General features: G+C 46.8%; 1 protein-coding gene across 2 annotated transcripts; it reads left to right on the top strand.

Annotated features, from left to right (window-relative positions):
* Window positions 1–1,689: 1,689 nt before the first annotated feature.
* MYCBPAP (MYCBP associated protein) lies at window positions 1,690–11,776 on the top strand. Of its 2 annotated transcripts, XM_017726824.1 has the most exons (16): window positions 1,690–1,888; window positions 2,377–2,551; window positions 3,314–3,429; window positions 4,101–4,251; window positions 4,431–4,546; window positions 5,234–5,334; window positions 5,956–6,064; window positions 6,397–6,577; window positions 7,096–7,283; window positions 7,831–7,977; window positions 8,130–8,402; window positions 9,205–9,326; window positions 10,068–10,183; window positions 10,631–10,746; window positions 10,937–11,152; window positions 11,627–11,776. In XM_017726824.1, the coding sequence occupies exons 1-16, from the start codon at window positions 1,772–1,774 to the stop codon at window positions 11,690–11,692; spliced, it is 2,310 nt and encodes a 769-aa protein (XP_017582313.1). In that variant the 5' UTR covers window positions 1,690–1,771; the 3' UTR covers window positions 11,693–11,776. The 2 variants fall into 2 exon arrangements, 1 of the variants encoding a protein (XP_017582313.1); XR_001859546.1 differs by lacking the exons at window positions 10,937–11,152; window positions 11,627–11,776 and adding an exon at window positions 10,404–10,482 and having other exon boundaries at window positions 10,631–10,711.
* The last annotated feature ends 1,162 nt before the right edge of the window (window positions 11,777–12,938 follow it).

Genomic DNA, 12,938 nt, shown 5'->3' with positions numbered 1-12,938 from the left:
ACGGCCGGTGGGGGGCCCCCGGGGGCTGGGCCGGCCCCGCCGGTGCCGGCGGAGCTGCTGCGCACCCGGCTCTGCCCGGTTTGGCTGTTTCGGAGCTGTTCTGCCCCTGAACAGCTGCTGAAATCCGGTGCTGTGTTATCCGAGTCGTGCTGGGTGAGCGCAGGGAATCTGTGTGCTTGCAGCTGGAGCTGGAAACTTCCCAGGAATGTGTTCCACCTGCAGGGATCTGTATTTATTTGCATTTATTTTACCCGTTGTCTCTCATCTAGAATAAAGTGTGAGACAATTCACTCCTACTTGACCCACTTTGGTTTTTGCAGCTTCTCGGAAGTTGATTTTTTCAATTACAAGAGATGCTAAATTTAATTATTCTGTGCAACCTTAAAGAGAAATAATCCCCAAACATAGTTCAGCTGGAAATCATTAACCAGGCTGAAAGGAATATGGTGCTTCCTTGGGAGACTGAAGAAGTCTCTTCATCTGTCTTTTAGGCAAGAAGCAAAAGACTTTTGAACGGCCCTGTTCAACAATTGCAGAAGAGCCTGAGCCCGAGCCTGTTCCATATGCTCTGCAAGGAGAGGACATCCAGGCATTTGAAATTAGGGTGGAGGACCTGGAGAAAGTATGTATGAGTATTTTTACTGGTAGAAACAGCTGCCTTAACTGACACGCTCCTTTTGTGTATTTAACAGAGGGTACTGCCTATTTACTTAAGCCAAAAATCACTCTTGCAGCTGATTTCTCATTCCATTTTATCTGTCCTGCTTTTTATCATGATAAAATGTCAGCTCATCAGGTTCAATTGCTAAAAGTAAAGGATTAGAAGTCCCTATACAGTCCTTTCAAATGTAAGGATAAGTAATTTGCTTCTTCAGAATTACATCTTCAGCTTTCTGATCTAATAAGACCTTTAAGTTGTTTAGTAGCTCTCATGGCTTTTGTTCCAAAACTCAGGTCACAGTGTGTGAGTGGAAGCATTTCAGTGACGCAGCAGCAGAAATCTCTTGGGAAAGTGATTTAAAACTCTCCTTTCATGCCCCTGCAACCAGGGCCCAGAGGAGTGAGACAGTAACTGAGTTGGTATCTGCACAGCTGTGTGTGGTGTCTTGTAGGGGAAGAATCATAGAAGATTTGGCTTGGAAAGGACCTTAAAACTCACCTATTTCCACCCCCCTGCCATGGGCAGGGACATCTTTCACTATCAGAGGTTGCTCCAAGCCCCATCCAGCCTGGCCTTGGACACTTCCAGGGATGGGGTGGCCACAGCTTCTCTGGGCACCCTGTGCCAGGGCCTCACCACCCTCACAGAGAAGAATCTTTCCTAATATCTGAGCTAAACCTACTCTTCTAGTTTGAATCCATTCCTCCCTTGTCCTGTCATTACATGTCTGTGTGAAAAGTCCCTACCCAGGACTCTCAGGACCCTTACAGGAACTGTGCTGATGTGACTGCTGTGCATATCCTAAAAGGATCAGCTGGAATGAAGGTGAGTCAGTGTGTACCTAACTGCACTGTGACTGTTTTATTTCCTGAAGTTCCATGCTCCACACCTTCCCCGTGATGCTGGGAGAATTCCAGTTAGGAAGAGCAACCTCATCCGAAAATACCAACCCAAGGAGGTGGCACATCTCGTAGCACATTCTGTTTCCCCCAAGGCACCCAGGGAACCACTGGCTTTTCCTGGTAGGGTTCAAATTCACATCTTACCTCTGGGTTTTGGTTTTGCTAAATCAAACTTCTGTGACCTGGCTCTGGGGTTGGGTATTTTTATATGTGTGTTGTAGGACCAAGACAGTTTGATGATGACTGTGAAGAGATCCTCCCTCATCACATTTTGGGAAGTCTCCAGGAGCTAAAGATTGAAGCCTTGGCCAGAGAAAACACTCAGGTTGGTTTATAGAGTTAGGAAAATGCTGCTGCGTGGCACTTTTCCAGAGGTGGAGTGTGGTGCCTGCAGTACCTTTCGATGTTTTCCAGCACCTATCAGGAGCAGGCCAGGCCTGAGGTGTGGTTTTCCCAGCCTTGTCACACTCTGGGGGAGGGTTTGCCTTTGGAGAAACTGCACCAGCAGGTTTTGGAGTCCTGTGTGCAGGACCAGGTCATGGAAGGAACAATTACACAGGTTTCCTCTTCCCTCTGTGCCCTGCTGATGGTGTCAGGGAAGAGCTGGTGCTGCAGCAATGCCATTGCTGGAGTCTCACTAGTCAGATAAATACTTCTGTTGTATCTGAGTGTGTCCCTACTGCCCTGGTTTCCTTCCTCTCAGAGTGCTGGTGTAAAAGTGCTGTCAATCTGAAGAATTCTTCTCTCTCCCCCCCTCCCATTCCAGTTTTGGTGTGCATGGTGAGGTTCATTTAATGTTCCATTCCTCATCAGCTAGCAGATGCTATTAAGGTTCCTTGTCCAGATGTTACTGCAGCAGCTTTAAAAGAGGAGCGTGGAGGAGAGAAGAAAGAAAAGGCACATCAGGCCCAACTAGCAGAGCACAAAGCTTTCCAGAACTGGAGCCATCATATGGCAATGAGGAAAAAGCAGGAGAAGCACCTAGGAGGTGAGAAAAGCTAAGGAGGTCTCATTCTATGAAATTCTGTGTGCAGGTTGAAAAGTTTGATGTCCCCACACCAACCCGCAGTGGTCATTGCCCATCAGGGATAATCCTATTGCCATTGCAGTCTAATTCCATGTTCTCATGATGCCTTAAGAGGCCTCCTAGAAACAGAGACTAGACAGGAGTAAGGGAATAAAGGTGGGTATTTATTTGAAAGGCCTTCAGAGGTACCCCTGGGGAGCCAGAGGCCACTGCCCAGATGGACCCCAAGATGGACAACAGGTCACGAGTTCTTCACACTTTTATAGGTTTGGTTCATTTGCATATCAAGGTTAATTCTCCAATTAAAGCTTCAGGTTAATGATGTAATTTCCCTCAGCTTGCCACCCTTAGAGGCCTTTTGGTTTATACTTTTTGGGCCTAGGATGGTCTGAGTGTCCTTGAAGAGCAGGCCTGGAGAGGCTTTGTTATGTCTGCCTGGCACGAGAGAGCAGAAATTAACAGGCTACAAGAAACTCAGAGTTACACACTGGGCAGTGCAGGATGTGAAAATATGAAAGTTAAAACCTAAGACATCACTCAGAGCTCCCACACTGCTCGTGCTGTTGGCTCTGGATGTGGTGGGAAGGTGAGCTGGTGGCTTTGGTTGGGGAGAGGACAGTGATTTGGCAGGGAACAGTGTAAGTGGGTTACAGCTGAATGGTAACAGTGGCAAAGGTGTGCCCAGAAGTGCAGCACCGATGATGTGACGTTTCTTATTTACAGAAATTCTTCACAAGCCAGAGAATGAATTGCTGATGAATGTGTCAGACAATTACAGGCAAATCCAGGAAGAACGTGACCTCATTGACCGGAGTCTCCCTGCCCTATTTCCTGGAAAGGTGAGAGCCCCACTTCCTGTGTGTCCTGATTGTGCTGCTCTTTCGAAACAGCACAGACACTGTTCTGAGCAACCCTCTGAAGTGCTGTCAGGAGATGTTTATCAAAGCTACTCTGAGTCCCTCAGCCTGGTGTGTGAGCAGAGCTTTCAGGGACATGAAAAAAAAACCTGAACTGTGCTATCCATACCAGTCAGGGGAAAGTGGTGATGAGCAAGTGGCATTTCTTGATTCTTACCAAAGACTCTTGTGCCCTGGGAAGTGGCATGGGAATGTGTCACAGTTGCTGTTCCAGGGGCAGAAAGATCTGATTGCTTCGGATTGGATTTTAGTGATTGCCATGGAGAAAAGGCAGGGTAAGGCATGAGGGTTATGGGAGTATCGTGTTAAAATCCTTTTGTACATTTATAGCATTATCAAAGAACTTGCATTTGTGTGAGGCTTTATTTTAATATCATTCAACCTTCACATGCACTGGATAGAAGAAAGTCCTTTTGTCTTTGACAGCAGCCTGATTGAAATTTTGGCTTGCTCTGCAGGAAGGGATAATTCCTAGACTTTAAAAATGCTCACATAGGCAGGGTTAGACCTCTTCTTTTTAGCTTCAAGTGCCTGTGAAAATAGCAGGTAGCTGCACGACTCTGTGTCAGCGGGAGCCTTGTTTCCCACCCTAGGGATACCGAGTGGGAAGCGAGTTCTGGAGCCTTCCTGAGCAAATTGGGGATGAACTCACCGGGCTGACTCTGACCCTGACCCGGACAGAATGTGGGCACCCAGAGCCACTCACTCATGTGGGGAAACCCCGCACTGTCCAGAGGGAAACAGGTAAGGGAACACTGCATAGAGGAGATCCCAAAGAAAGGGGGCACAAGTGTGAAGGGAGCAGATCCTTCCCTGCTGAGCCTCCTCTTTAAAACACCACGAGGCCAAAGTTTGGCAGAAAATGAAATTTGATAGGCATGTGGGTATGTAGAGAGTGAGCTCTTGTATGGGTGTTTCCACAGGTCTGAAGCTTCCAAAGAAGATTCCTTGCCACCTAAACTGGGATAAGAGTCTGTTCCTGAAACATCGGCGGCAGGAGCTAAAATCTATCCTAGAGGAGCTGGGCTTCTGTAAGCCGGTAAGACCAGAGGAGCAAGGACATTCTTTGTGTCTCTTGTCAAGTGCTGTACAGTAACTAAATTGCCAAGAGCTGGACGTGAAAAAAGCATGAGGAAACTAAAACTTGGTCCCACAGTGCTTTTCCTGAAAATTCCCACACTTCCAAAGGGCCACACCTATGAAAGAGTTGTCTGACCTCCTGAAGTGTTGCATGGAGTAGTCTAGGAGCCTCAGAAAAGGACCCCAAACCCTGCCAGGACCTAGGAGAAGAAAAAACCTGCCAAGTACTGGTGCAGGACTTTGATTTAGTGCCTTGGGGCAGAGGGAAGAGATCTTTACCCATGTGAAGACACACTCTGAAATAATCTCCTGAAGGCAGGTGGCTGGCTCCTCCTCCTAAAAACAGAACAAACCTCACTTTTTTGTCTTTGAAACCTGTCTCTGAGGATGAGAAACGTGTGAAGGAGACTTTCTCCATGCATCATTGGTAGTGGGGAATGCAATCATCTAGGATTCTTGGGAATCTCAGAATTGGTTCTTTCCCATGTCCCTTGAGCATTCTTTGGATACCTCTAAAAAGCATTGTAGGAGCAAGATATCACAACTTCACTTTACTTGACTGAGTTGGTGCATTTGTCTAGTGTTTTAATGTCCTTGCTATATAAAAGAGCAACTTTGTGAGTTGGTCATTTTTGTGTATGTCCAGGATCTGGAAGGACTGGAGGTGATTGGCAAAGGGCAGCCTTTCACATCTGTCTCAGCTGAGGCTTTTCGACATACCACCCATTCTGAAGAGATTGAGAACCTGTAAGTTTTACTTTGTGGCTGAAGAAAGAATTTTGGGTGTGCACCACCAGTCTGTGAGGGTATCCTTAGCTGCTCTTATCTAGAATGGAGTCTCCACTGGGACACAATAAGAGGCATATTCTTATATTATAATCACCAGATTTAGGAGCCTTTGTGCCTTGGGGCCTTGTGTCTGAGGAGCAAGAATCAGAGAAAAGTGTTGTTGAGGCTCTTCCTCCAGTCTTGGCTCTGTGTGGCTCCAGAGCTTACATCAGGCAGGGTGGGATTCTACTCTCAATTACCTCCATTTGGTTGTCTTTTTGTAGCCTTCCATCATTAATTTCCTGGTTTTCCCTGTCCTGTCCATCTGTAACAGGCACAACCTGGGGGCCTCTTGTCCTTTTTCACTCATGTGCCTCAGACAAGTCTCATTCTTTAATATTCTGGCTGTCCTGTCCTCCTTGCCAGTGACATGTAGCTCAGTGGGTTCACCTGCAGGGCTCTGTCCCTAAAAAGATTACTGTGTGAGAAAACATTAATTTGGATTATTCCTTACAGGGCCTTGTAAATCACCCCTGGTTCTCCCCTCTCTGGAAGTGGATTTCACTCCATCAAAATGCTGGCTTTTGTTTTCTTTACCAGTGACCCCTTAGGTGACTCCTTCATTGTGGTTCCAGAAGCTGAAAGGGTTCCATCTTTAGTTTTCTGTGGCGAGCCTGCTCGTTGGATCAAGGGCATCACTACTTGCAGGGTAATTGTGAGATTTTAATTGTTTAGTCAAGCTAAGCCTATTTGAGTTCCCAAGTCACAGTTGTACAATGAGTGTCACTCCAAAGCCACAGAATTATTCTGAACGTAAGAGAGTGTCCCTATGTTTGCTCCAGAGAGATCTAGGAACAGAAGGGCTCTGGTTGTGGTGTGAGGGTCAGATTCCCAGGCTTTCTCTGTATGATGGCCACTGCTTTGGACCTGCCTTACAAGTTCTCCTACCAAGGCTCAGCCCTTCATTTGAGCTATGACTTCATGCAGGATAAATCCTGCCAGATAGAGCAGAAATTGTTATCCTTTTCTTCTTCCTTGTAGAAGGAAATTGGCATTGCTGCCCGGCTCACCTTTGAGACTCTGACCAGTGAGAAGGCTGAAAGCTTCCTGACAGTGACCAATGATGGCAAAGCTGCCATTTGGTACAACTGGATGAGGCTTCCCCAGCAGATCCCCTCCAAGGGGAGGAGGATACCCTGTTTTTACTTTGATACCAGACCAGGTATGAGACCTGCTGGTCTCCAAGACCTTTGTACCTCAAGCAGAGAGCAGGAATTTGGGAGTTACCTGGCATGTGGAGTCTGACTAATGGCAAAGCACTGCTGGGTGATTTCTCCTGAGGAAGCCACCCTGGGTGTCAGAGCTGACTCACCCTAAAAGAGCTGTGCAAGGCAGATCCCTCTCCTGGAACTTAAAGGAAAGAAGGTTGCTCCTGCTCTTTGTGTAAATGGGTGGAACATTGAGAAGTGAATCATTTTCTGATGGCAAACGGGGCATAATCTTCTGGAGAGAAAACTGAGCTTGCTGTAGGAGAGTGCAGTGGGAATACCACCAGTTCAGGAACATAGGGACTGGGAGTAAGTCTGGAAGGAGAACAATAGCTGGATGAAGTGTGATAACCTGCTAAACTATGGAGAAAGAGTTTCCTAGAGAGATAAGGACACTTGGGATGGTGTTGGAAAAGGGTCAGGTTAACCAGGTGGCTTCTTGCAGACCAATGCATTTCCTCTCTTATTTCAGGTGTAATCTTGCCTGGAGAAACTCGAAGTTTTTCCTTTACTTTCAAGTCAGAGAGACCAGGCATTTTCAGTGAGCCCTGGGAATTTAGGACACATCCTCTGTTATTAGGAGGAGCTCTGCTTCAGGTGACCCTTTGGGGAATTGCAGTGTATGAGGATAAATTGGCTGACTTCAGAGAGAAAGTGGAGGTAACCAAGCATGTAACTGGGTAACTGAGCTTTGAACTTTATATGCAAATAGAGGATAAGGGTGGGAGCGGACAACATGGTATTTTTATTGTTGTGCAATTGCTGCTGAGAGTGAGATTTACAGAACATCTGCACATACTTGAGCAGGTTTGCTAAATAACATGAGGAACTCTGCAGTCTGTTGTAATGTTGTTACTAAAGACATGACTGTGTCTCCTAAAGTGTTCACACTTAAAGAATGAAATTTCTATTGGTAATTAATTTCATTAGTTACTTAGCGAGAAGGGGATTGACTGCTGTACACTATGATAGCAGTTAAGGTATAAATTGAAAATTACACTGTGGTTTGAAAAGTGTAGTTTGGGGGAGGATTTGTAGGGTTCATTTGAAAAGCTGTTGGAAGTCTTGCTCTGCTCAATGGGGTTTGCAGTTGTTCATGTCCTTGTAATTCTGTACAATGAATAGTGTGGTTACAAGTGGGACTGAATTTGTGTGCTTGCATATGGAATGGGGACTCACATGTGGTGTTGTTGTTGTGGTGCCTCAGAGTGAGCTGGCTGCTCGAGAACGTGCTGCTATAGTGAAAGACAGCCTGAATGAACTTCTTCACCGAATTCGGACCCCCGAGCGCACCCCATCTCCTGTGGATGCCTGTGTCACAGAGGAAGAGCTGTTCCACAAGAAAAATCCCAAGGTGATGTTTGCTATTGGATGGGCTGCACAACTGAAGTGAGAGGGGAGGGCAGACTCATGGGGCTGTTGCATCCCTGGGATTCTGGAGCTTTAAGAGCTGGGTTTGAAGAAGGAAGGTGCAGCTCATGTTTACCTTTTCCCCTGTTACCACAGTTGCATTATCAGCATCAAGTGGTAAAGCAGCTGCATGAACTATGGAGACAGCACCTCACTGTGCCTTCAGTCTTGGAGGAGGACGTGCCCTTGGACCAGAGGAGCACTGCAGGGGATACAGAGTACCTGGAGAGCGCTCCCTCTGCCCAGAGCAGCACCACGGAGCTCCCAGGTGGGAAGTACACATTAGAGGAGGCTTCAAGGGAAAAGAGCATTGAGGAGGAAGAAGCAGGTTCTTCAGGATGGAATCTTTCCCTCGAGGACTTTAAACAGGTGGTCACCTCTGTTCCCACTGGTGCTGTGACAAGCTGATGGTGTGTTAATTTCCCTGCAAACAGCCCAGCCTGCCCCAGTGTGAGCCCACCCAAAGGGCTGCTGCCAGTGTGCTGGGAGTTTGAGAGATTTACGATGTCTGTTGGCTCTGCTGACCACACCCTCAGCGCTCTTGTAAAGAGATTCCCAAGAGAGACTTTGTGGGCTGTTGTGTGAAGAAGAAAAGAGAACCACACAATATAATAGATATTTTAAGCTCTTCCCCTGTTAGCTTTGTCATCCCAGGACTGAATGTGGGGGGCAGGCTGGGTTTACAGCTTTCTGGGGCTCCCCCAAGGGCTCCTCTCCTTGGAGAGTCCTTTCTATTCATCAGAGAACTAAGAGGGCGCTCATGACAGGCTGTGGATAAAGTACAGACCTCCCTAGATTAAAGCAAGAGTGCATTGGATTCTGTCAGTGGTTTTTCTATTGTGCTCTCTTGGAAATCTCTCTGCTGTTTTTATAACTAAGCTTTACTAGGGAGCCTTCTAGCTTGATAGAATCCCTCTTCCCCAGGGCACCTGAAGTTGCAAAGGGGCTTAATATCAGTCTGATGGGAGAATCTGGGGTTGCTCCCCAGATCTTGGGTACCTTGGCCATATCCCAGCTGTGTAGGAAGCCACATCTGGGTGTGTAAGTGCCCAGTGCAGCCTGGTTTCAGACTGGTGTCCAGGAAGAGAGCTGTGGGCTGCTCCTTTGAGCTCAGGGACTGGGAATGAAGACTGAGAAGTACTCCACAGCCCCTGTGTGTTTTCCCTCACAGGCTATAATGTCAATCCCTGGGGAGGAGCAGCGGGAAGAAGCACTGGCCCAGCTCAATAAGGCAGCTCTGCAGCTGTGTGTTGAACAGAAACCAACTCAGTCAGACCTTCTGTATCCACTCTGGTGGGTTACCTTTGCAAGGAGAAGCTTGTGAAAACATTGTGGGATCAACAGCCTCAGCGAGCTCTGTTGCAAGTGTTGTGATTCAGAGTGCACATAATTATACGAGGTCTAGAAGTCATCTTTACACTCTGGTTTTTTATAGCTTAATTGTAGCAGCTGTCTAGGACCCAAATGCCTTTTTTTTTTTTTTTTCCTGGAGATAAGTTTAGAATATTAAATGCATGTAATTTTGGAGAGTGTACAAGATTATTTCTGGCAAGATTATTCCAGTCTGTATTTATGAAACCTTTGGGTATTTTCTGTACCCTTTTACTCAGATAACTGTCTCCTCCCTCATACAGTCTCTCTGTTCTTTGCTCAGGCTTTCAGACGGTAAACATTTCAACAGCTTTGAGTCGCTTCTAAATTAGAATGATGCAGGTTCCTCTTGGTAAACACAGAGCAGGTTGATGCTGATTTACCAACGTGTGTCATGTTGAAGAGCAGACCTAGTTTCACAGTAATATTTATGGGTTCCTGGGAGCCTGTTGATTTGCAAACCACTGAGATCTCGGAGGGATCTAACGTGAGGAAAGCAATTTAGCATCCCCCTGCACAGATATTTAGACAGTGGGTGCTGTTTTGTTGGTTTAGTTGCACAGGGCAGCTGTCAGCTATAAGGTGCCTTCATTTCTGGGCACAGGCTCAGACAAGGTGGCAGCTGCTGCACTGTCTCCCTTCTGATCCTGATCCTTTTCTCAGCCTCCAGCTGTGGCGTGGAGCAGTTGATGACCTGGTGAGTCACTCTCTGAGGCTGAGATCCCTGCTTGGTTTGATTAAGAAGGACACCTATGTAGAAGCTGTTCCAGAGGAAACAGGTAAATGGTGGTTTTAGCACGGCAACTGCTTTCTGTGGGCTGTTGGAAATACAGAAAACATGATGAATTTGAACTGAAATGTCAATTTCAGCATGTCTCCCTGAAGAAAAAGCATCAGGGAAAAACTGGCAGGTTTTGTGACTGTCACAATACTAATTGGGATCTGTGGTTTGGCATCAGTAAAAAAACACCCCCACAAAAAGCCTTTTAATTCAACTAGGTGTAGCCACGGACTGACCCAGCAAACCCTGCCTCAGTGAGACCTCTTCATTCCTTATTTAAACAAAGAACTCTTCAAGGTATTGTTTTTCAGTGCAGTACAGCTCAGATTAATAAAAAGAGGAAAATACACTGCACAAGTAACACACTCCCACTGTGCTAGTGCAGTGGGCTGGACTTTGTGGATGTGTGGATGCTTTTGGTTAATTGAAGTCCTCTCTTTTGTAGAGGAAGTAGAGCAAGGAGGAGCAAAAAAAGGAGGAAAGGAAGACAAAACAGCCACTAAAAGAGAAGAGAAAAAGGAAAAAGAAGGCAAAAAAAGTAGAGGGTCATCAGGGAAATCGGTAGGTGCTGGGATGCTTGGTGAACCCTGAGTGCTGGGGACAGTGGGATCCATCCTGAGGTTGCATATCCTGAGTTGAAGCTGATTTCCAACCCAGTGAAAGAGGTGCTGCTGCTGGGAGGTGCGTCTTGCAGCAGTCTGAGCAGTGTCCTGACCTATGTCCCTTTTTTCCTTGGTCTGTCCTTGATTAGGATCATTCGAGCAGCAGAAAGCTGAAAACAAAAGATGAGAAGCGAGTATCTTCCATTTCAGTGCAGGACATAAAAGGGGGAGAAAAGTCTGTCAAAGGAAGAGATGAGAAGCAGAAGGTGGGAGAGGGAGCTGCACCTACAGATGAGGCAGAACCTGCTCAGGAGAAGGTGGACTCTATTTCACTTCAAAAATACCAGGAAAAGCTCTACATTGAAGTGAGTCTGACCAAAGCTTGTGTCATTGTCTTGGTTTTGTTGTTTTCTTGTAAAGCACACTGAGGCTCAGGGAGAGAGGTAAGCATTTTGTTAAACTCAGAAAACTGGCAGACACATGTCCCTTGTGCTGCAGCAAGGTAAGTGTGAAATCCAAATTAATTTGTTTCAGCCTGGAATCTGTTAGCAGAAATCCAGCCATCCAATAGCCACATGCGGGACTTGTATCTGGGATGTCTTTGGGATTGCTTGCAGACTCTGGAGGGATCAGCTGAATTAATTGTGCCTCAGATAATGTTAAACACACTTCATAGCCAGGGAAGTTATTACTAGAGCTCTGTTAGCAGCAGGCTGCCACTTCTGTGTGGTTGTGTGTGTGCCCATATGAAAATGTACCTCAGAAACCATCTCTGTCAGTCTCAGCCCCAGGATTTCTTCATGTGTTTTCACTCAACTGTCTTCTCTGAATTTCTGCAGGTTTACAGGCTTCTGGATTCAATGGTGAGTGAAATGGTATCTTTATTTGAGGATCTAAAGCAGTAACATGCTCTGAAGTGGGAGAGTGAAGCCCTTTGTATGTAGAAATAGACTTCCTTTAAAAAAAATAAATAACCATGTTTACACAGATGGAGTGGAGATTCTTCTTTCTGAAGTGATTCAGTGATTACAAATACTGGGCTGCCTCTTTTCTGACACACTATGATGTGAGACTATTGCTAGATCATCTGTTACTGCTACAGATGATGCTTGCCAAGAAGAGACAAGGCAAGAAATATCACCACCTCAGGAAACGTTAAGGCTGGAAAATACTGGTATTTCTGCTAAAGGAGAATTTAAAAGTGCCAGTCGACACGAGGTATGTTCTTTGTGTCTTGATTGTGCTTGGCTAGCAGGTGAGTGAGCAGGGTGTTCCTTGTACTCATGAACACTGGTACCAGGACAGTAGACAAATCCATCCTGGTTTTTATCATATTTTTGGCTGCTTGTCCAGTCTCGCCTTGGGACTTGCTGATAGGAGGCTTCTCTGAGGCATTCTGGATCCCACTAAAAGCACTGTCCCAAGGGGTGTGCCACCCTGCCTGGTTTTGCACTTACAAATTTCCTTCTTGTGCTGATCTTGCCATCTCTTTCCACTGAGCTCCAGGTACCCATGCCCCATTCTGAGCCAGGTTTTACATGCTTCCTGCCAAGACTAATCACTCTTGAATTAAATGAGTAAAATTTGTGCTATAAAAGTTGTGAGCCATGGTAAGGCCTTGTGTAAGAGCCACCCCTCCTGTCTGTCCATCTGCCTGTGTGTCTGGGCTCATCACCATTTTCCATCTGTGTGCATCACTGCTGGAATGGGGCTTTTTGTGGAGGCATCCCACGCCTGAGCGTGGCACGTTGGACTTCACTTGCAGCAGGTTCCCAGGGCAGAGTGAGCTGTGTGTGGGGTCTGTCTTGGCCTGGTGTCAGGAAGTGCCACCTTCCTGCTAAAGCAGCTGGACAACATTCCCCAGCAAGGCTTTGGCCCTGTAGAGCAATGACATCAGAGCAGATCATTAACTGGGGATGGTGATCCCACTGGAGCTCTTAGGCAGCAGATGCCTGTCCGTGCTGAGCAGCGCTCAGCCGTGAGTTCAGTGGCTCTAGGTGTGTCCCTCGGGCACGTGCCCCTGTCCCTGGGCTGGCACACGGCTTGGAGCTGCCCATGGAGCGTGAAATGGCTGCTCCTTCTGCTGAATTGGCGTCTTCTGCTTTCTCATTGCCTCTCCTGTGCTGTCCCTGGGGAGAGGATCTATTCCTC

This window comes from Corvus brachyrhynchos, unplaced genomic scaffold (assembly GCF_000691975.1).
Source record: "Corvus brachyrhynchos isolate BGI_N302 unplaced genomic scaffold, ASM69197v1 scaffold522, whole genome shotgun sequence".
Taxonomy (NCBI): domain Eukaryota; kingdom Metazoa; phylum Chordata; class Aves; order Passeriformes; family Corvidae; genus Corvus; species Corvus brachyrhynchos.
The sequence above is the reverse complement of the archived record's forward strand: the minus strand, read 5'-3'. Positions and strand labels throughout refer to the sequence as shown.

Coding starts and splice junctions, on each gene's coding strand:
- MYCBPAP (XM_017726824.1), top strand. CDS start 1,772: ATGTGTGTTGTAGGACCAAGACAGTTTGATGATGACTGTGAAGAGATC. Junction 6,578..7,095: donor TTACTTTGATACCAGACCAG/GTATGAGACCTG, acceptor CTCTTATTTCAG/GTGTAATCTTGCCTGGAGAA. Junction 7,978..8,129: donor TCCACAAGAAAAATCCCAAG/GTGATGTTTGCT, acceptor CTGTTACCACAG/TTGCATTATCAGCATCAAGT.